This window comes from Maylandia zebra, unplaced genomic scaffold, assembly GCF_041146795.1.
Source record: "Maylandia zebra isolate NMK-2024a unplaced genomic scaffold, Mzebra_GT3a scaffold20, whole genome shotgun sequence".
NCBI lineage: Eukaryota > Metazoa > Chordata > Actinopteri > Cichliformes > Cichlidae > Maylandia > Maylandia zebra.
The window spans coordinates 1093-22326 of NW_027490050.1; the positions used below are offsets into that span (position 1 = coordinate 1093).

Here is a 21234-nt window from a genome sequence, read left to right on the forward strand (position 1 = left end):
ATGAGTGGATGGATGCATGGATGGATGAGTGGATGGATGCATGGATGGATGGATGCATGGATTGATAGATGGATGGGCTTGTCTGATTGTCTATTTTTTATCATTTTAAGGTGGATATTGGATAAGCAGTACTTCTCCAGTTTTATGGACTGCATACTGCACCGTGTAGGTTTTTTTGGACACTCCGAGTTGCCGTGACTATTATTAATCGGCTTTGATCAGCTTATCTGTTGTTTCATGTTTTGCTATTTAAAACTTGTTGTTCTGCAGGTGTTGCAGGAGCTTTAGTTTCTTCAGACCGTCTGCACCTTCGTCTGCTCTGCCACAAACCTCTCGCTGTTTCTTCTTAACGTCGCATTTAATGTTGGTGCTGTGCAGGTGGGGAGGGACCCGGCCGTCCACGTGTGGGACATCCAGACTCTGAAGTGCCTCTCTCTGCTCAAAGGCTTTCATCAGAGAGGAGTGTGTGCGCTGGACTTCTCAGGTGTGTGTGTGTATATGAGCACGTACACACTGTGTATAAGGATGGATGGCAGCACCGTGATTGATAAAATCCTGCTTTAAAGACTTAAAGAACTGAGCGTCTTCACCATGTTGGTAAAACCAGGGGTGATGGACGAGGGCGGAGCAGCTGTCTGGTCCTTTGTGACTATCATGGAGACATAATTTACAAAATAAACAGGACAAATTAGAGTGAACGTCTCGCACTTCAGTCCACCTTTTATAGGCACAGTGCATTAGAGATCCACAGGACACGACACATTCCCACCTCACTGGAAACATCAAAACTTGATTAAAAGCATTAAAATAAAGGTAAATGACAATGTGACATTAAGAAAACGAGCCTGAGAGTTCACAGATACTAAAACGGTCAACATCGTATGAAACAAAGTCGTCTCTGGAGGCGTTCACGACATTTTTGTGTCTGCAAAAGATTTCGACGTCACTGCAAACTGTGGTCGACACGACTGAAAAACTGTGGGTGTGTTTTACACGCCAGCTTATTTTAAAGCTTTGATTGGACTCACAGTAAACAGCTGATCTGTGTTTCCTCTCACAGCTGATGGGAAGAGTCTGGTTTCGGTGGGAATCGATGATGGACATTCGATCGTCGTCTGGGACTGGAAGAGAGGAGAGAAGCTCGCCACTGCCCGGTACTCGCCTGTCTGCTGCTGACCTTAACGTTTACCTGCACAGAGCTGCAGCTGACGGTTACTGACTGTCCGTCTTCTCTCAGGGGTCACAAGGACAAGATCTTCGTGGTGAAGTGTAATCCCATGGTCACGGACAAACTGGTCACTGTGGGAATCAAACACATCAAGTTCTGGCAGCTTGCAGGTAAAACTGCAGCGTCGATGTTTCACTTTGTCGTTTAGCTTTTATCCCACAGCCGCTCGCCATAACTGGCACCAGTTTAAGCAGGTGAGCCGGCCCCGTACAGGCGTTACAGGTGTGAGGTTTTACCCTGGCAGTCTGTGGGGACTGACTGGAGCCCCTGCTGGACACTAGAGGAGCTGCTGCAGGGTGCTGTAGGTCACAGTGTGACGGAGCACTTCCCCTCTGTCCTCCAGGTGGCGGTTTGACCTTCAAGCGCGGCGCTTTTAGGAGCATCCGCCGGCCGGAGACCATGATGTCAGTGTGCTACGGCCGCACTGAGGCGCTGGTGTTCTCCGGAACCGCCACCGGAGACGTTTACATCTGGAAGGAGCCGCTGCTGCTGAAAACGGTGAAGGCCCACGACGGGCCGGTGTTCGCCACGTTCTCCCTGGACAAGGTGAGGAGGGCAGACCTGAACCCCACCCACGGCCTCTGTGAGGTATTTAAACTCAGTGACATCTGCTTGTCTGCAGGGCTTTGTGACGGGTGGGAAGGACGGCGTGGTGGAGCTGTGGGACGACATGTTTGATCGCTGCCTGAAAACCTACGCCATCAAGAGAGCAGCGCTGTCCCTGGGGTCGAAAGGTGCTTAGATTCAGTCACGATTACAGCTCCACCTTATCGTTTAAGGTGGACTGACTGTGCCCTGATCCCACCAATCAGAGTCTGAGATTCTGTTTGGACACGCAGCTCAAAGCACGCGAGAGCGGCGTGACGGCTGATGATGTCATCAGTTTTTAAAGACTCTGATGGCTGAGCTGATGTTTACAAAGATAAACAATAAGCAAACGTTTGATGCTGAAACGTGATCGTGGTGTAAACTCAGCCAGATGTTAAACATCTGCATGCTGTGTCACTACGAGCCTCAGCCAGTGGGTTTGCTGCCTGTACCAGGCTCACCTGTGGCGTCTCCTGACAGGTGAGACTCAAACCCACTGACCACTTCATGTTTTCAGTTTTTCTCCTAACAACACAGAGATGCTCTGTAACTCGGTGGAGTTTCATATGTAACCTGTGGAGCAGAACCTCTTCTGTCCAACGCTGCCATCATGTGGACGTGCAGCTGAAACTGCAAAAATATCCAGGTTTGGAAAAGAGAGCAGTTACTGGAAAGAGCCGCCTTTAGTCCAGGCTGCTCAGCCGATCACAGAGACGATTACAGAGAGACAGTAATTAAGCCAACCCGATCGCCCAGGACACAGGGAGATCTTTTTGATTTTGCTTTAATCATTTCGGCAGCTTCATCTTTATAAAAAGGAAACGAGGCAGACTAGAGAAACTCAGACCGAAAAACAACTACAGAGAGACTTTACAGCAGAAACAGAGACCAGAAAAGACGATACAGAGATGTGTGTGTGTGCAGGACTGTTGCTGGAGGACAACCCGTCCATCAGGGCCATCACCCTGGGTCACGGTCACATCCTGGTGGGAACCAAAAACGGAGAAGTTCTGGAGATTGACAAGACCGGACCCATGACCCTGCTGGTGCAGGTGGGAATACTGTGTGTGTGTGTGTGTGTGTGCACCTGTTTCCATGGTGAGGGGACGTCTGGTGCCTGTGGACCTGATTTCAATTCAATTCAGTTTTATTTATACAGCATGAAATCACAACAACAGTCGCCTCAAACTCTTTATATTGTAAGGCAGACCCTACAATAACACATACAGAGAAAAACCCAACAATCATGTGACCCCGTATGAGCAGCACTTTGGCGACAGTGGGAAGGAAAAACTCCCTTTTAACAGGAAGAAACCTCCGGCAGAACCAGGCTCAGGGAGGGGCGGGGCCATCTGCTGTGATTGGTTGGGGTGAGAGAAGGAAGACAGGATAAAGACATGCTGTGGAAGAGAGACAGAGGTTAATAACAGATATGATTCAATGCAGAGAGGTCTGTTAACACATAGTGAGTGAAGAAGAAACACCCAGTGCATCATGGGAATCCCCGGCAGCCTACGTCTATTGCAGCATAAACTAAGGGAGGATTCAGGGTCACCTAGTCCAGCCCTAACTATATGCTTTAGCAAAAAGGAAAGTTTGAAGCCTAATCTTGAAAGTAGAGATAGTGTCTGTCTCCTGAATCCAAACTGGAAGCTGGTTCCACAGAAGAGGGGCCTGAAAACTGAAGGCTCTGCCTCCCATTCTACTTTTAAATACTCTAGGAACAACAAGTAGGCCTGCAGATCGAGAGCGAAGTGCTCTAATAGGGTGATATGGTACTACAAGGTCATTAAGATAAGATGGGGCCTGATTATTTAAGACCTTGTATGTGAGGAGCAGGATTTTGAATTCTGGATTTAACAGGAAGCCAACAGGAGAAATCTGCTCTCTCTTTCTAGTCCCTGTCAGGACTCTTGCTGCAGCATTTTGGATCAGCTGAAGGCTTTTCAGGGAGTTTTTAGGACTTCCTGATAATAATGAATTACAGTCGTCCAGCCTGGAAGTAATAAATGCATGAACTAGTTTTTCAGCGTCACTCTGAGACAGGATATTTCTAACTTTAGAGATGTTGCACAAATGGAAGAAAGCAGTCTGATATATTTGTTTAATATGTGCGTTGAAGGACATGTCCTGGTCAAAAATGACTCCAAGGTTCCTCACAGCGTTACTGGAGGCCAAGGTAATGCCATCTCCTGTCATGTGTCTCCTGTTCCTGCTGCACGTTCACATCATCATGGTAATATTGTGTGTGTGTGTGTGTGTGTGTGTGTGTGTGTAGGGTCACATGGAGGGCGAGGTTTGGGGTTTGGCCCCCCACCCCCTCCTCCCCGTTTGCGCCACCGTCAGCGATGACAAAACGCTGCGGCTGTGGGAGACGTCAGCCAATCACCGCATGGTGGCCGTCCGCAAGCTGAAGAGAGGTCAGAGTAACGGGACGGGCGTCCGCTTTTACTAATGTCCCTGAACGCGTCACAGCTCCAGATTGCCAGTAATCGGATACTTGGTGCGTGTTGCAGGCGGTCGCTGCTGCGCCTTTTCTCCTGACGGGAAAGCGTTGGCGGTCGGTCTGAGCGACGGCGGCGTGCTGGTGGTGAACGCAGACACGCTGGAGGACCTGCTGAGCTTCCACCATCGGCGTGACGCCATTTCTGATATCCGCTTTTCCCCAGGTACACACACACACACACACACACACACACACACACAGTCATTTACTGCAGATGTTTCATTCTGTGCACTTTGAAATCAGCTGTTAAGCTAACACGTGTCTGCCTGGACTGTGAGACACCCTGGAGAACGCACCAGGCCACGGTGCTAACCGCTGATGTGTTTCCTCCTCCTTCGCTGGTGGCAGCGATGAGCTGAAACATCTGCAGCCGTTGGCTCTTATATCACATGCCGCCTGCTTTTTTATCAACGGTTCCCTTTGACGAACACATCAGGAGAAGCTTTACAGAACCCCCCCAGATGAACACAGCTCTTTGTTGAGGTGTTGCCAGGTCAGGCAGGTAGATATGGAGGGTGAAAATAACCAGCCACAGTTTCCTGTCCTGACTTCTGTCTTACAAAAAGAGGAGGATCAGTCAGAACACCACCTTCCTGCACACACGCTGCGAGGTTTTATAAAGACGGCTGTCGTGTTTGTAAATGTGTGAGCTTCGCTGTGCACATGAACTGTTGTAACTTAAAGGCAGAGCCATGAACGTGCTGATTTGCTGTGATCTGATCTTTTGTGGGTCATGTGACAGACTGTGTGTGTTCCGGGTGTTCGTGCTCTCAGACTCAGGTAAATACCTGGCGGTGGCGTCACACGACAGCTTCGTGGACATCTACAACGTGCTGAGCAGCAAGAGAGTCGGCATCTGTAAAGGAGCGTCCAGTTACATCACGCACATCGACTGGGACGCCCGAGGTAGCACACGGCTCTCTCTCTCTCTCCCATCCGAGTCGCTCTCACACCTGCACACACCTGACAACAGCAGTGCTTGTTAAATCATAATTTCACACTTTAGATGCTGCCCTCCGCCCAGCAGGGGGCGCTGTTTAACAGAGTAAAGGCCTCAGAGTAAACGCTGGGCCTCTGGAGACGAGCGTCCTCCGGTTTTTCCCGCTCGGTGAGCAGCCGGCGAGTGTTTGCGGACATGTTGGCGTCTTCTGTGCAAACTGTGCTGCTGTCTGCTACCAACCAAAACAACCACGCTCAGGTTATTGGTCCATATTTCCATAGCAACCAGAGGTTATCAGGGGTCACCGACCCGTCCCTAATGTGACTGAGGACTAAGTTAAAGGGTAAATGCTAATTTTGAATGATGCACAGAGAGTCTGCGAGCAGACGGCGAGATCTGCGAGCGCGTTCAGCCGCTGCGTTATTCTTAGTCCAGACGATGTTTCTCTGCTGTCTTTGTGCTGCAGGTAAACTGCTGCAGGTCAACACGGGAGCCAAAGAGCAGCTGTTCTTTGAAGCCCCGCGAGGAAAACGACAAACCATCAGAAACTGTGAGGTCAGTGTGCATGCTGAGCGAGAGGAGGAGGAGCTGGGGTTCATGATGTCACGCCTCCAACGTATTTCCAGCGGCGTGAACGAGTCCGTTTGTTTCGTACCGGAGACAGAAAAGCTTGACGTGTGGAAACGACCCGTGTGTGTCGTGTTGTGTGTGTGTTTGTGCAGCTGGAGCGGATCGAGTGGGCCGGCTGGACGTCGGTTCTGGGCTCCACCTGTGAGGGAATCTGGCCGACGCACAGCGACATCACCGACATCAACGCCACGTCGCTCACCAGAGACCACGCGCTGCTCGCCACCGGAGACGACTTTGGCTTCCTCAAACTGTTCAGCTATCCCGTCAGAGTACGACACACAACCTCAACGACACACACACACACACACACACACACACTGTACAGAGAAGACTGCATTCTTTCTAGTGGCCAGCAGGGGGCGACTCCTCTGGGTTCAACGCTGTCTGATTGTTCTGAAGTGCTCGCCTCGCGGTTTCTCAGCCACAGCCTCCCAGGTTTCAATGTGGCGATAGAAAAGTCAGTTTGGATAACTTGTGTGACTTCCTGTAAAGTTAGGACCAATCAGAGTGCCCCTCTGACCTCAGGTGTTTGAGTGTGTGTACCTTTCCTCTTAAGGACCTGCTTCCTTTCCTCCTGCAGGGTCAGTACGCTCGCTTTAAGCGTTACGTGGGCCACAGCGCACAGGTCACAAACGTCCGCTGGGCTCAGGATGACTCCACGCTCCTGACGGTGGGCGGGGCTGACACCGCCCTGATGATCTGGGTGAGGGAGCGAGGAGGCGTGGTCAGCGTGGAGGGGGACGGGCCTTTGTTTCGCGACTCCTCGCTGTCTACGAGCGGTCGGCTGTCGCGAAACAAAGGCCCGTCCCCCTCCACGCTGACACCGCCCTGATGATCTGGGTGAGGGAGCGAGGAGGCGTGGTCAGCGTGGAGGGGGACGGGCCTTTGTTTCGCAACAGCCGACCGCTCGTAGACAGCGAGGAGTCGGATGACGACATCGAGGAGGACGGAGGTTTGAAAATATTGTTTCGATAAACACGAATCCAAAGTTTACAGTTTCGTCTTTAATCGTAGCATCGGCAACATCATGAACAGAGAGCAGCGCTGGTGCTAAACTCAGCAGACGTCTCTGCACCAGCTCACAGTTCAAAAAACGAGGTTCAGATCTGCACCAAACACGATGGCGTCGCCCTTTATCCGTACTCCACCTCTCAGCTATCGTAGCTGTGACATCATAAAGCAGACACAGACAAACCTTCATGCATCCAAACAAACACGAACAAAGTCTCTGCCTGAAAGCTTCAATGCAAAAATGTCTGGATCCAGGTGTCACATGACCTCTCAGTGAAGCACCAACATAAACCCAGAAGCCGTCCCTCAGATCTGTAACTGTGTGTGTTTAAAGGCTACGACAGCGACGTCGCCCGCGAGAAGACGGTGGATTACACCACGAAGATGTACGCCGTCAGCATCAGAGCGATGAGAGGAACCAAACCTCACCAACAGCTGAAGGAGCTCTCTGCTGAGGAGAGGTACGCACACACACACATGCACACGCACACACGTGCACACACACATGCACACACACACCTGCACACATACACGTGCACACACACATGCACACGCACACACGTGCACACACGCACACACCTGCACACATACACGTGCACACACACATGCACACGCACACACGTGCACACACGCACACACATGCACACACACGTGCACACACACATGCACACGCACACACGTGCACACACGCACACACGTGCACACACGCACACACATGCACACACACATGCACACACACACCTGCACACATACACGTGCACACACACATGCACACATACACGTGCACACACACATGCACACACACACCTGCACACATACACGTGCACACACATGCACACGCACACACGTGCACACACATGCACACACGCACGTGCACACACACATGCACACAAACACCTGCACACATACACGTGCACACACACATGCACACACACACGTGCACACATACACGTGCACACACACACTTCTGTTTTTTACCATCATAATGAATCAGGATCTGTATTTTGGGACGGGTGCATTAAAAACATGTCGGAGTGTTGCTGGTAAAATATGACAAAGGCTCCCATATCTGAGCGCACACTAATGAAAAACATCACATTGCAAAAAACACTAGTGATACTTCCTAATACTGCAAACTAAATCATGTAGAATACTTTATGACATTTAAAAAAATCTGTAGCTTGTTTTGTCCAAATTTGTAACAATTATTTAATATATGAACAAAATAAATCTTTATGAAAATCAGAGACAGTTGAAGAGAACATGCTCTAAAATAAAACAAGGAACAAAACTTCACCGAAACTCAAAAGCTGAGACCGAGCAAGATGACAGGTAATAGTCAAAGACACTAACACAGTAAGACGGGACAAAGAGGGAGAAACACAGGACGTGATAAACTCGTACAAATGAAATCTTAACATCTTAATCTTTTGCTGACAGCAGCGAAAACATCCAACCAGAAAAATACAACAAGAGCTTCAAAGAAGTTCAAAATGGCTAAAGAACAGAAAATCGTAATCAAGAACTCTCCAGCCAGTCAGAGGTCACTCTGTGAGATTACATCTCTGTCCTGGGAGTGAGCTGGCAGAAGAAATCATGCAGTCGAAGCCCGAACAGCAAACCCATAATAAACACTGGGACCACACATTTTAACACAGCCTCTCAGCTTCAAGCTCCACAGACTTCTCCGGTTTCTTAAACGTGCAGGATGTCTTCGTGCTCTCTGTGATTTCCTTTAACGAGTTCTTGAGCTTTGTTTGACTTTCCAACATGTTCTATCCTCGCTGTCTGTTTCAGTGAAGGTGACGTTCCCTGTGTGCGCGCCCGTGTGCTGATGTGCTCGTGCATGCTCAGGCTTCTGCATGCTGAGTGGATCCTTCTGGCTGCGTTTGTAATATCGGTGTTCACAGTTCACTCAACAACAAAGGGCACCTTCAAGGAACAAATGTGTCTGCAGGGTCAGAAAGCTGCAGACCAAAGATCGATCTAAGCACCAACCAGGTTCCTTCTTCTGAAGACAAATGAGGTTTATTTGTTAAAATGTTACCATATTATAAATTATTGTGAAGAAGCTGAGCCTGGTGTCAAACGTAGATAACTGAGGGGCCTTTCATATGAACTTGTTTTGAGCAGCCACCTATCCCACACGGGGAGCTCTGGGCTTTAGGTTTTAAGTCATTGAGTGGGTGTAAAACTGATCTGGTTGCAGATTTTCACAGAGCTTAAATGTGTTTTTCAGCCCTGCAGATTTCTCCTGAACTCACAAAGTTATGACATCTCAAAAAAGCTGTAAAGATGGTTAAAAAGAGGACAAACCTGAGCCCACCCCCGTGGACCTGCAGGGTGCATGCATAAATATACTACAGTAATTGTAGAACATTAAATCAGCTGATTGCGAGGTGGTCATGTGGGAACTTTGACTGGGTTTATATGAAGTGAGGATTTTCCAGCCTGTAGAAATGGGGTTTTCCAGGCTGTGGAGTAGCAGCATCAAGTCTGTGCTCTGAGTTCATGCACAGAAGCTCCCGGTGTGCACGTCTTCTCTTCCAGCGCCTCAGTGACAGAATCTCTGACCAAATCTAGAACTTGCAGGTATTTGGAAGAAAATGGGCGGCTCCAAGTTTCAGAGTCCGGAGAATCTTTAATGATAAAGGGTGCCCGTGCTGACTGATAACTCTTGTTTTGTCCCTCTGTGGTACCCTTAGTTCCTGAGTGTTGCTGCTGCTCTCTGGCCTCGTAGAAACTCTTAATATCTCTGCTGTGTTTTAACTTGCATTCCCCTGGAGGCAGGGCATTGTCAAGTAAGTATGAGCCAACACTTACTGTGTGGATGGTCACACTTAAAACCTCAGCTGCAGCCACTTTGGATCATTTATTAAAGCCCAAAAGCAGAAATCTCTCATTTACAAATCCATTCAAACTCTTCCTCGATCAGACATAACACCACGACTCGTCGAGGCGTGGACTCAGCAGGTGTGAACAGGTCCTGTAGGTCCTGCTAGCTGTGGGGTGGAGCCTCCGTGGATCCGACTCGTTTGTCCGGCACATCTCACTGAGGCTCGACTGGACTGCGATCTTTTAAAAACACCTCAAACTTGTCGCTGTGCTGCACAGACCGTTCCTGTTTGTGGAGGAAGGAGGCCGCGACCTTCCTCCATCGCTCTGTGGTCCAGTTCTCATTGTTGGTGCTTTCAATGGCGGACGGGGGTCAGCCTGGTCAGCCTGACAGCTTTCTATCAGAACCAGCATGAAGCTTTAGCCCGTCTGTTGGATCGGACCACACAGACCAGGCTTCAGTCCTCACACGCATCGGCCTCCACGGCCCCGTCGCTGCTTCACCGCTGTTCCTTCTTTGGACCATAAAAACTGACCCCTGCAGACCCACACAGAGCTGCCGTTTCGGAGACGCTCTGACCCAAACTGGCTCGTAGCCTCACACTCGCCCATTTTTCTGCTTCTAACATCAACTTTGAGGACAAAATGTTCACCCGCTCCCTGACAGACCCCGCCCACTAACAGGTGTCATTGGTGTTACCTGTCAGTGCTCATAATGTTATGTTGGATCGAGTTTTGGCCTAAATATGTTCGGAGCCTGACTGCAGGTAACGTGAGCCGACTGGACACACCTGTGTTTGTAAGACCACAGAGATCACAGAGTGTCAGGACAAAACCAGCCGCCATGTTCAGGGAGCGGTCTCTAGGCTTTTGGGACAACAATATTTCACCTGATGGAAGGACAGGATGTCACTTCCTGTTCCTGTGGGACTTCATCAGCAGAGAAAGATGTTCTATGGGGAGCTCGGCTGAGAATAGTCGGGTTTTCTTCAGAGTAACATCTATCAGATGTTTGGTATCGATGATACTGCAGCAGCCACCTGTGTCTCCCTTTGATAAACAGTAATCCAGGCTCTCTAAGTTCTCAGGTACAGGGCTGCACCTGCTGCTGTGAGGCCACAGGTGTACCTGTGCACGTTAGCCTGCTGACACGGTTAGCTGCACTAGCATGTTAGGCTGGCAGCCTGAGGATTAAACAGCAGCAGCAGCATGGTAGCGTTTTGTTAGCATGTACTTTTAGCCACAGTGTCTCTGAGGAGGAAAGCCTGTGTGCATGTGTGTGTGCATGTGTGTGTGCATGTGTGTGTTGAGTCTAAGTGTAGATAAGAGTGCGTGACTGTGTGTGTTTCTAAAGCTCTACCTTGGTTCTATCCCTCTGCTGTCCAGGGCATCCAGGTAACACCTGCCTGCCTGTACACGTCCTCTTCATCGTGTTCGCATCACACGCTGGCATTTCATGAAAACGTTTCAGTGCATTTTCGTCCTGTTCGGTCACTTTCATCTCTCCGTCATGCACCACTTCTCTTACGGCTTTGGCGCTTTGATGAACCGTTCGCAGCACTGAGCGATAACGTCTCGCTTCAGTTGCTAAAAACGAAAGTTTATTTGCCAACGAGGAGCCTGTGCAGACCCTGCGGACCCACGTCCAAACCAGTCGTGCTGGAGGACGATGCTGTGGTGGTGGACCTGCCCTCGTGGACTCTGACGGTTTGGTCAGAAACGTGCTCATGAGTAACCCGCTGGAGGTCACACAGAGGAGCAGACACCTGTGCAGCTCAGCTCCTGTAACGTCTGCTGGTATCTGCTCCTCCACATGTGCAGGGAGATACAGACGGTCCGTACCATCCTGGAGGAGCTGACGGGGGTGCACCACCACCTGCTAATCTATTTCCTTTTTGGGGTGGTCTCATTGTTGCCCCTCCAGTGCACCTGTTGTCACTTTGAGTTGCACCTGTGCAGGTGAAACAGGTTCATAAGTGGATACTGAAGTTTAACTGTTGTTACCGTGACGATCGACGATGCAGTGGACCTGGTTCACTCACCGCAAAATCCTGCAATTACTGCAACAGTTACTAGAGTTATTACTCTGATTAGTAGCAGAACCTTCCTCCTGTAGGTTTCAGGTGCTTCGGCAGGTCGACGCTCTCGGTTTAGTGAAAGGTTGCATTAAACTCCGCCTCTTCCCTCTAGTCGCCAACAGACAACAAAGAGCACAGTGACGCTGTAACGTTAACAAATCTGAGTGATTTAACTCTGTCAGAAGCAGAACGGCTGCTCTAACCCAAATGGCTGCTGGTCTGAGTTCACAGAAAGAGGGCGGAGCACCAGCACACCGCCGGATCAGCTGTTTAACCCCCCGATGTGTAGTTCATGTTGTCTCCATGTCTGTGCTCCACCCGTGTGTCTCTGATCTCGTCCTTTAACATGTAAATGAATGTTTTTCTGTCTTTGACTCATCGACCGATTCATTGACACGCTGATCGATCCTCCAGGCCGCCAGTGAGCCGAGCGGCGCCGCAGCCCGAGAAACTCCAGAAAAACAACGTGTCCAAGAAGAAGCGGCCGGTCGAGGTGAGTCTGTCCGTCCGTCCGTCGGCCCGTCTGTCCGTCTGTCCCTGCGTTCACCGTCCGCCTCTCCCTCTCCAGGACCTGATCTTGGACCACGTCTTTGGTTTTCGGGGCTTCGATTGTCGTAACAACCTGCACTACCTCAACGACGGCGCCGAGATCGTGTACCACACTGCCGCCACCGCCATCGTGCACAGCCTGAGCACCGGTAACACAAACAACACACCTGAGTGACGTGCCGTGGACGATGAGTCCTAACGTGAGGTTGTTTCAGCAGGACGGACGCACGAACAGTCGGCAGGCGTTGGTGTCCGAAAGATGTTAAAGTCTCTGTAAATGCATCTCTGCATGTGCCCCTTCTACCTGCTGCACAGAAACATGATGTCAGTGATGTAACATTTAATATTCAAAAGCTTTTATGTTTGTGAAAACGGTTTTACCAGGTAAATTATTGTTGTTGTTGTTAAACAGTTTCTGCTGAGCAGACTCAGCTTCATGCACACCTGTGGAAACGTGTTCAGGTTGTATCTACCTGCTCGCACACAGGAAGCAAAGATGTTGCGCTCCACCGGATCTCATCCACAAAAACACGCCTCTTACCTCACAGAGCCGTTCGGCTGCGATTGGTCGGTTCGTGTTTTATGCTGCAGCCACACTGAGGTGGATGGAAGCTGCAGCACAGAGTGATCGTGGCCGAGTTCGGTGGACTTGTGATGTCTTTGCTTCGCAGATGGAGACCGGCGGTCTTCAAACTTTGGTGCATTAAGACGGTGATGAAACGGCGATAACGTGTCTGCTGTCAGCTTGTGGCTAAATGGGCTCAAGTTGGCAATTTCATGCAGTCTGTTTGTGACAATCCGGCGATCAGCTGTGAGGAAACAGCCACAATTACACATTTGTTGCTGCACAGAGATGCACATTCAGAGTGCGGCCAAAACCTCACAGATCACGTGTCCATAAATCAGGACACGGATGCTGCAGGACGGCAGTTTAACTGCAGAATGACAGACGTGACAGACCAGGACCCGGCTCGGGTGAGCTGTGCAATCACCTTTGGATGGAAAGTGGTCGGCGTGCTGCACGCTTCAATGACCACTTACGCTCCTTTGATAACAGACAAAACTCAGCGCAGTCGTCACAGGTACACAAAGTCACAGATTTGTGCCTGGGTGTTGCCATCCTGTGTTTTTTGCTTTGGGTCCAAAAAAGCACCTTAAAATCAGCAAACTCTGATTGCTGTCAGTGTCGCCCGTCGCTGTCGTGTAGCAGCAGATTGCTGATCTCCGGCAGCGTGGGCGGAGCTTTGCACAAGAAAAGCACAGCTTCTGACGACATCACCAGAAAGAGCACCATCCATTAGAACGAAACCGTGTCGTTAGCTCACCTGCATGTGTGCGTTTGCAGCCCCACAAACACCACGAGTGTGTCCGTGACTCGTGCTGAATGAAGCGACGACTGAGCTTCAGCCAGAACTGGAGTTTATTTGGTGCCTTGCAGGTAAAACGTGTCTGTTTACGTGTCTTTGCAGGAACTCAGAGCTTCTACCTGGAGCACACGGACGACATCCTGTGTCTGACCGTCAACCAGCACCCCAAATTCAAGAACATCATCGCCACCGGGCAGATCGGTACGCTTCGGTGTTTGTGTGTGTGGCGTGTCGCTGTCGGAGCATGGCCGTGTTTTCCTCCACTAACTGTACTAAAGAGAAGTCCCGCTTTCTCTCCCTGCTTCCTGTTTAACCCGCCTGCTTTGCTTTATTTCTACTGACACAGTGGAAACTGACCGACTCACCGACAGGGAGCAAACGCTTATTGCAGCTGTGAGGCGCCACGTCGCGACAGTTTCTCCTCGAGGTCTGCGTTTAAAATACAGGAAGTGGGGTTAATTCAGCCAATCAGGAAACACAAGCAGAGCTTCACGTCCCAGAGTTTGTTGTTTTGGTATCGAACCGTAGAGCAGCCGAAGCGATCCGCAGTCAGGAACGTCGAAGCTCCGCGCAGACGCAGGATGAATGAAACGTTTTTTCTGCCTGGCTGTGACTCACTGCAGGTTTTCATGTTGTTGTCTTTGTGTGTGTGTTTTTGGCCGGCCTCATTTGTCACCATCGCTCTCACAACACCTCAGGTGACGGCGGTGAACTCCCAGGTAAACTACAAACGACCCGCACGCCTCCCATCACAGCAAACTGAAACCCAGAGCGCCCGACTCAACCAGACGTGTCGGTTTGGTTTTTACTGCTACGTCTCATAAAAACATGCAAAGAAACAATTTAAACAAAATATTTTTGCATTTTTAATCGTTTTTTTCAACAAAATGTTAACATTTATAAAAATAATATTTTTCTGATAAATGTTCAGAAATTTCATTAAATATTTAAAATATATTCATGTTATACAAAAACTTTAAAAGCTCTTCAAAATTCTACTTTTCCAGCAGTGCATCAGCATTAACACATTTTTCATATTGTCTCATATTCTTAATCATTGTTTTTTGCACACATTTAAATAAATATTTGTTCCTGGGTAACTTTGTATCAACAAACACAGGATAGTTTCACCACATTAAATGATTGAAGTGACTCATTTCTGACGACTGATGTTAGTTTGTTGGATTTTCCTCGATGATCGATCAATATGATGTTTCTGCTGCATGTTTGACGCTCGTCTCAAACTGAACTCATTCGATTTGTTTAACGAGTAGTTAAAGTACTCGAGTACCAAACGCAAACTCTTGTGCCGTCGTGCTTTCCTGACCCGAACGCTCGGATTAAATAAATGGGGCGCGAGCGCTTTAGCGTGTCAGTGAAACAGCGTCTGGTTTTCAGGGTGTCTGTCGGCTGCACCGACCCCTCTGTGTCGCTGTCGTAGTTTATCCCTCTGTGGTCGTGCTGACGCTGCCTGTGGCTGTAACGGCGATAAACACTCGCTCGTCTCCGCGCAGGAACGACCCCCTCGATCCACGTGTGGGACGCCATGGGCAAGCAGACGCTGTCCATCCTCCGCTGTCCGCACAGCAAAGGCGTCGGCTACGTGAACTTCAGCGCCACGGGAAAGCTGCTGCTGTCCGTCGGAGTGGACCCTGAACACACCATCACGGTGTGGCGCTGGCAGGAAGGTCAGAGACTTTCAGCGTGGTTTGATTCGCGTCCCTCTGTGGTGGCAGTAACCATGGTAACCAAGGCGTGTCTCCTCTGCAGGATCTCGAGCGTGCGGGAAAGCCGGACACCCGGACCGGATCTTCGTGGTGGAGTTTCGGCCCGACTCGGACGCTCAATTCGTGTCGGTGGGAATCAAACACGTGAAGTTCTGGACGCTGGCCGGCGGCGCGCTGATGTACAAGAAGGGCGTGGTGGGGACGCTGGAGGACGGCAGGATGCAGACGATGCTGTCTGTCGCCTTCGGTGCGGTGAGTTCGCCGCTTCGCCCCGGGGCCCCTCAGGAGCGTCGTTCAGTCGAAGCACGTAAGCTGACCGTGTCTGTGTTCACGTTTGCAGAATAACTTGACGTTCACAGGGGCCATTAACGGGGACGTGTACGTGTGGCGAGATCACTACCTGCTGCGGGTGGTGGCGAAGGCTCACACCGGGCTGGTCTTCACCATGTACACCACCCTGAGAGACGGACTCATCGTCACCGGTGGAAAGGAGAGGCCGTGAGTCACACGCCGACCGCTTCACCTGTATCGAGAACCATCTTCATAATACAGATTTTATTAAAAGGATGTTTATATATGATGTCATGAAAACGGGACCAACCATGAGTTTGGAAGTTTTCTACTTCCTGAAAGCCGCCAATTCTCTGTGGACGGACGTCGCCACAGAAACAGAGATCAGCTGATCTCTGTGTGATGGCCTCATTCGTGGTCCTCTGTTTAAGCTGTTTCAGTCTGCAAGCTCCTTTGCAACCCAACCTCCTCTTTCGTGCTGTTTCTAGTTTTTCAGTTTTTGTTTTCTCCTTCGTGGAAAAAATGGAAAATAAAAACTGTGTGTTTGTGCGTCAGGACGAAGGAGGGCGGAGCAGTGAAGCTCTGGGATCAGGAGATGAAACGATGCCGAGCCTTCCAGCTGGAGACCGGGCAGCAGGTGGAGTGCGTGCGGTCGGTCTGCAGAGGCAAGGTGAGATCTCGACATCCTTTCCCCGCTCCTCCTCCTCCGCCATCACCCGTCCGTCTTCCTCATCGCCTCGGCCTCTCGTCTTCCTCAGGGTAAGATCCTGGTGGGGACGAAAGACGGCGAAATCATCGAGGTCGGGGAGAAGAACGCGACGTCCAACCTGCTGCTGGACAGTCACGCTCGGGGGGGAATCTGGGGTCTGGGCGCTCATCCAGCCAAAGATCTCTGCATCACGGCGAGCGACGACGCCACCATCCGCCTGTGGGACCTCGCCGACAAGGTGCATTCATACATATGTCAGTGATTGGAGTCCAGGCTCTTTAGGACGGTGGTGGTGGATGCTGGGGTGGAGGAGGGCTAGAAACAGCAGGCGCTGCTGCAGGTTTGCGTGATGTGGTGCAGCGAGGGCTGGTTAAAGAAATCTTCTCTCTCTGGTTAGAAACTGCTGAACAAAGTGTGCGTCGGCCACGCGGCTCGCTGCGTCAGCTACAGCGCAGACGGAGAGATGCTGGCGGTGGGGATGAAGAACGGGGAGTTCCTCCTCCTCCTCTCCAATTCGCTGAAGATGTGGGCGAAGAAGCGAGACCGCAGCGCCACCGTCCAGGACATCCGGTAAGAGAGCGAGCGCGGGAGCGAAGAATGAAAGCGCTGGATGTTTGTTTGACTGAACTCTGTGCGCAGCTTCAGTCCCGACCGGCGGCTGTTGGCGGTCGGCTCCGTGGAGAACACGGTGGACGTGTACGACGTGAGCGCAGGGCCGACGCTGAACCGGCTGGTTTACTGCAGCGACATCCCCGCCTTCGTCCTGCAGCTCGACTTCTCTGCTGACAGCTGCTACGTACAGGTACACCCACAGCTGGAGGTCTCTTCCTGTTAGACGGGGGCTCTTCCTTCCCACAGTCACCAGGTGCTGTGATACAACTGCTCTACATGTATATGTACACAAAAAACACACACACCCTACAAAACCCCCGGGCCATCCTCGGTCCAGCTACAGATCACACACACACACACACACACACACACACACACACACACACACACACACACACACACACACACACTCGTTCTGCTGACGCGTGCATCACAATCTCACCTGCAGGTGTCCACGGGAGCTTATAAGCGGCAGGTGTTCGAGGTTCCTTCTGGAAAGCTGGTGAGCGACCCGATCGCCATCGACAGAATCACCTGGGCAACGTGGACCAGGTAACGCACAAACACGGCTCATGGTCGCCCGCTCGACCCCCGAGCTAACCCGACAACGAGCCGCGGCGCTGACTCGCCCTTTCTGTCGTCTCTTCTTCAGCATCCTGGGAGACGAAGTTTTGGGGATTTGGCCTCGAAACGCCGACAAAGCTGACGTGAGCTGCGCGTGTGTGTCTCACGGCGGCCTGAACATCGTCACCGGCGACGACTTTGGATTGGTCAAAGTGTTCGACTTCCCCTGCACAGAGAAGTTTGTGAGTTTGTGGCCACGTCTCATTTATTCAGTATTAGTTGTTCGGAGGTAGGAAAGGAAATAAATGAAGGAGTCGAGGAGTCGAGGGCTTCATGAGCACTAACGGAAAGAAACAAAGTCGCAAGTTTGAAGTTAAACTTTTGACCTTTTGATCTCTGAGGATATCAAACTTGTGTAGCTGAGGGTGTTTGTAGGCTCAGGTTCAGTTTATTCTTTGTATCCAGGACTAAGTTGATTAAACGGACGCACGTTTGCTTCGTTTCCGTCTGCAGGCCAAACACAAGCGCTACCTCGGCCACTCGCCTCATGTGACCAACATCCGCTTCTCCCACGACGACAAATACGTGATCAGCACAGGAGGAGACGACTGCAGGTAACCCGATCACCGATCAATAACACAACCATGCACTCAGGAGAGATTAAACTAATAAAACTGTTTTTATTCTCTCTGACTACAAAGACAAGATGCTGCGACGGGCGCATGAACCTTGGTTTTCACACGTGTGTCTTTATTGATGGTTTCGGAGTCAAACACCTTCTAAACAGATTCTTACAGCAGTTACAGTCTCACCTGTTTTCCACCTGTTTTTGCTGTGAGCCTGTAAATGTAATTCAAAGTGCTCACTGTTAAAATATCTTCTAAGATTAGGAAAGTTATGACTTGTATCCAACACTTCTGTTCGTGTTTAAGAGATTTCAGGTAAAGTTTAAATAGGGGCGGGCTTTACGTTTGCGTAATACCGATCTGCACCACAAGGTGGTGCAACAAGCCCATCGATGTTTTTTTAACCAGTTTAAACTTCGTGTTTAAAGCAGAAGAAACTGGGACTAAAAGGAAGTTAAAGCGCAGCGGTCGCAGGGGCAACGCTGCCCCCTGGTGGACAAAGTCTTTGTTACAGTTTGCAGAAGTTGACAACACAAAATTCCTTGAATGCCTGTTTGTGTGTTTCAGTGTGTTTGTGTGGAAATGTCTGTAAACACTCGGATCCACAGCGCCTTAAACAGACCACAAGTGGATCCAGAGGGAGTCGAACCCACAACCGGCCCGAGCCTCCAACGCCACGTGGGCCAGACTGCGACTAACCCTCCACGACGGACGGATGCATGGACGTGAACACAAATCCTCGGGAGAACCCGCGGACTCTATCAGCTGATGTTTACATGTTTGTCGTTTTCTTTTTTGGTCACATGGTGAAAAAAACATTAAAATTTGTGCAAACAGGTTCATAAAGTGAGGGAGCGCACAGCTGTAAACCAATCAAACGACAGACCCCTCCCTCACTTTGGTCAACCACACGCTCAGATTTGCACGTCAGTGCGCCCCCTGCAGGGCTCAGCGGGAACCTTCCTGATGGATCACATGACTCAGAGGATCCATCAGCTGGTATCTGACCAAAACCCACAGGATGACCTTGTTGGACGGTTTCTGCCACCTGCTGTTACCCATAAGGCCTTGCGTTGGGTCGTCGCAGTGGTTTGAACATTTAAGACATTCCAGTCGGCTCAAAGCTGCTGCTTCCACAAAACTGAGCAGAAATCAGAGTTTAAGGCAGCTCTAACTGAGCCGCGCTGAAGGTAATTAAAACGGCTTCAAACGAACGTACGGAGGCCCACAAGTGTCACACGAGAACTATTTCTCGGTAACCTGAAGATACTCGGTTACATTCAGGGGTTATTTTGGCAATAAGTCATTTACGATAAAATTCACACGCATCTGTCAAAGTTTCAAAGAAAACAGAAACTATAAAAAGAGACGTTAAAGTTAAATTAGGAGGAATAAACGCAAAGACACAAACGGCACAGCAAACGAAATTAAAATGTCATTAAATTAAAGAAAAAGAAAAGACTAAACTAAAAGATTTATTACATCGCTCTGTTTTCTTTTCTTTGAGGTGGATTCATTTTTATCTTCAAGTAAAACACAAAAGTCTTTGTTTATATAAAAACGAAACACCGACATGAAGCAAAATAAAAACTACGAGAAACAAAATGAAATCACCACGGGGGGGGTCAAAGGTCATCCTGGTACATTGCTCTGGTTTCTGTTTGGTTTTGATGCAATCAGCATCTTATTACGTGTTGTTGAAATGAGCCGATTCGAGCGGGCGTTCTGGTCAAACTAAGATTTCTTTATGCAGAAAACAGAAACGTTAAACTGCTTTATAATAAAAAATAATCGAATGCAGTTTCATATTTACAGAAACTTTGTGAAGTTTGTCTGAAAAAACAAAAAGTCTCACGGTCACGTTTCATGTCAGCGCCTTCACTGCATCTGTGGTTGGACATCGTCACACTTAAGTGCCTTTCCGGATCTTTCTACCTGTGTTTGTTTCTTTTGGACGAGGTTCATATGCTTGATTTATTTGTTTTTAATCCATAATTGAACTCGTGTTTTCTTTTTTGTACTCTGTCTGGTGCTACACTGAGAATGTTCATCCAAAAATGGACGTTTAAAAAAAGAAGCTTTTTGCTTTGCTGCTGCTTTTTGTTTGAAAGACGTGAAACATCCAAAGCTTCGTGATCGTACCAACAAGCAGGAAAAGATATTTGGAGACATGTTCATGTTTCTCGGAGCGTGGACGAGTCTGTGTGTCGGATTATTAACGTGTAACTGTCGTGAAACGTGTCAAAGAGTCTGTGTGTGTAACCATGAACGAAAAAAAACCTGTGAGAAACCAACCGACTGCTGACTCGTTTATCCACACACACACACACACACACACACACACACACACACACACACAGTATTGACCCTCAAAGCTGAATATAGATGGATATGTAGCTCCTTAGCAGCTTATAAAGTTTTGCATATAAAAATATATTACGTAGTTTTTGCTCTGTCAAATTGTATCTCGCCCCTGCAGCGGTCTATCCTTCAAGCTCTCGCAGGTGTTGATAGCCCGGATCTTGTTCTTACTGTTCAGCTGACTCCTCAGGACTTGCCCCTCTGCAGGTACTTGGTGGTTGCAGCTTTCCTAGCGGCCTCTTCATGGATCCCATTCGCCTGTGGGATCCCCAGGTACTTGTAGCCAGTGTTGCCAACTTAGCGACTTTGTCGCTGTATTTAGCGAGTTTTCAGACTATGGGCTCAAAATGTGGTCATAAATATTTTGTACTTGTAAATCGGTTTTGTACTTGCAGATTTGTGTGTGTAAAAAAGATTTGTGTGTGGACTTAACCAAAAAAACCCTGCAAGTTACAACTACGAATTTTGACCCTATTTTTCTTCCTTTCATCTGATTGGTGAATGTCATGTCAATCACAAATGTAACAATCCAATCAGAGAACAGATGGGTTTGGCTGTCGGAGGGGCGCTTTTTTTGAACTGCAGGTCTTTGAAGGGAATAAATGCCCTTTT

General features: G+C 49.5%; 1 protein-coding gene across 1 annotated transcript; it reads left to right on the forward strand.

Moving 5' to 3' along the window:
• Positions 1–378: 378 nt before the first annotated feature.
• Positions 379–20549, forward strand: LOC143416146 (echinoderm microtubule-associated protein-like 6; the record flags this gene model as incomplete). The annotated part of the gene is made up of 29 exons (XM_076881566.1): positions 379–484; positions 1061–1154; positions 1238–1338; positions 1572–1774; positions 1851–1962; positions 2741–2868; positions 4095–4236; positions 4333–4485; positions 5097–5228; positions 5729–5817; positions 5985–6161; positions 6473–6616; positions 6746–6750; positions 6792–6844; positions 7238–7364; positions 12231–12309; positions 12385–12514; positions 13835–13933; positions 15247–15420; positions 15503–15711; positions 15800–15957; positions 16306–16420; positions 16509–16697; positions 16857–17029; positions 17099–17261; positions 17520–17623; positions 17724–17877; positions 18149–18249; positions 18829–20549. Coding segments are annotated over 29 exons (3639 nt in total), but the record flags the coding sequence as incomplete, so codon positions are not given.
• Between the last annotated feature and the right edge of the window lie 685 nt (positions 20550–21234).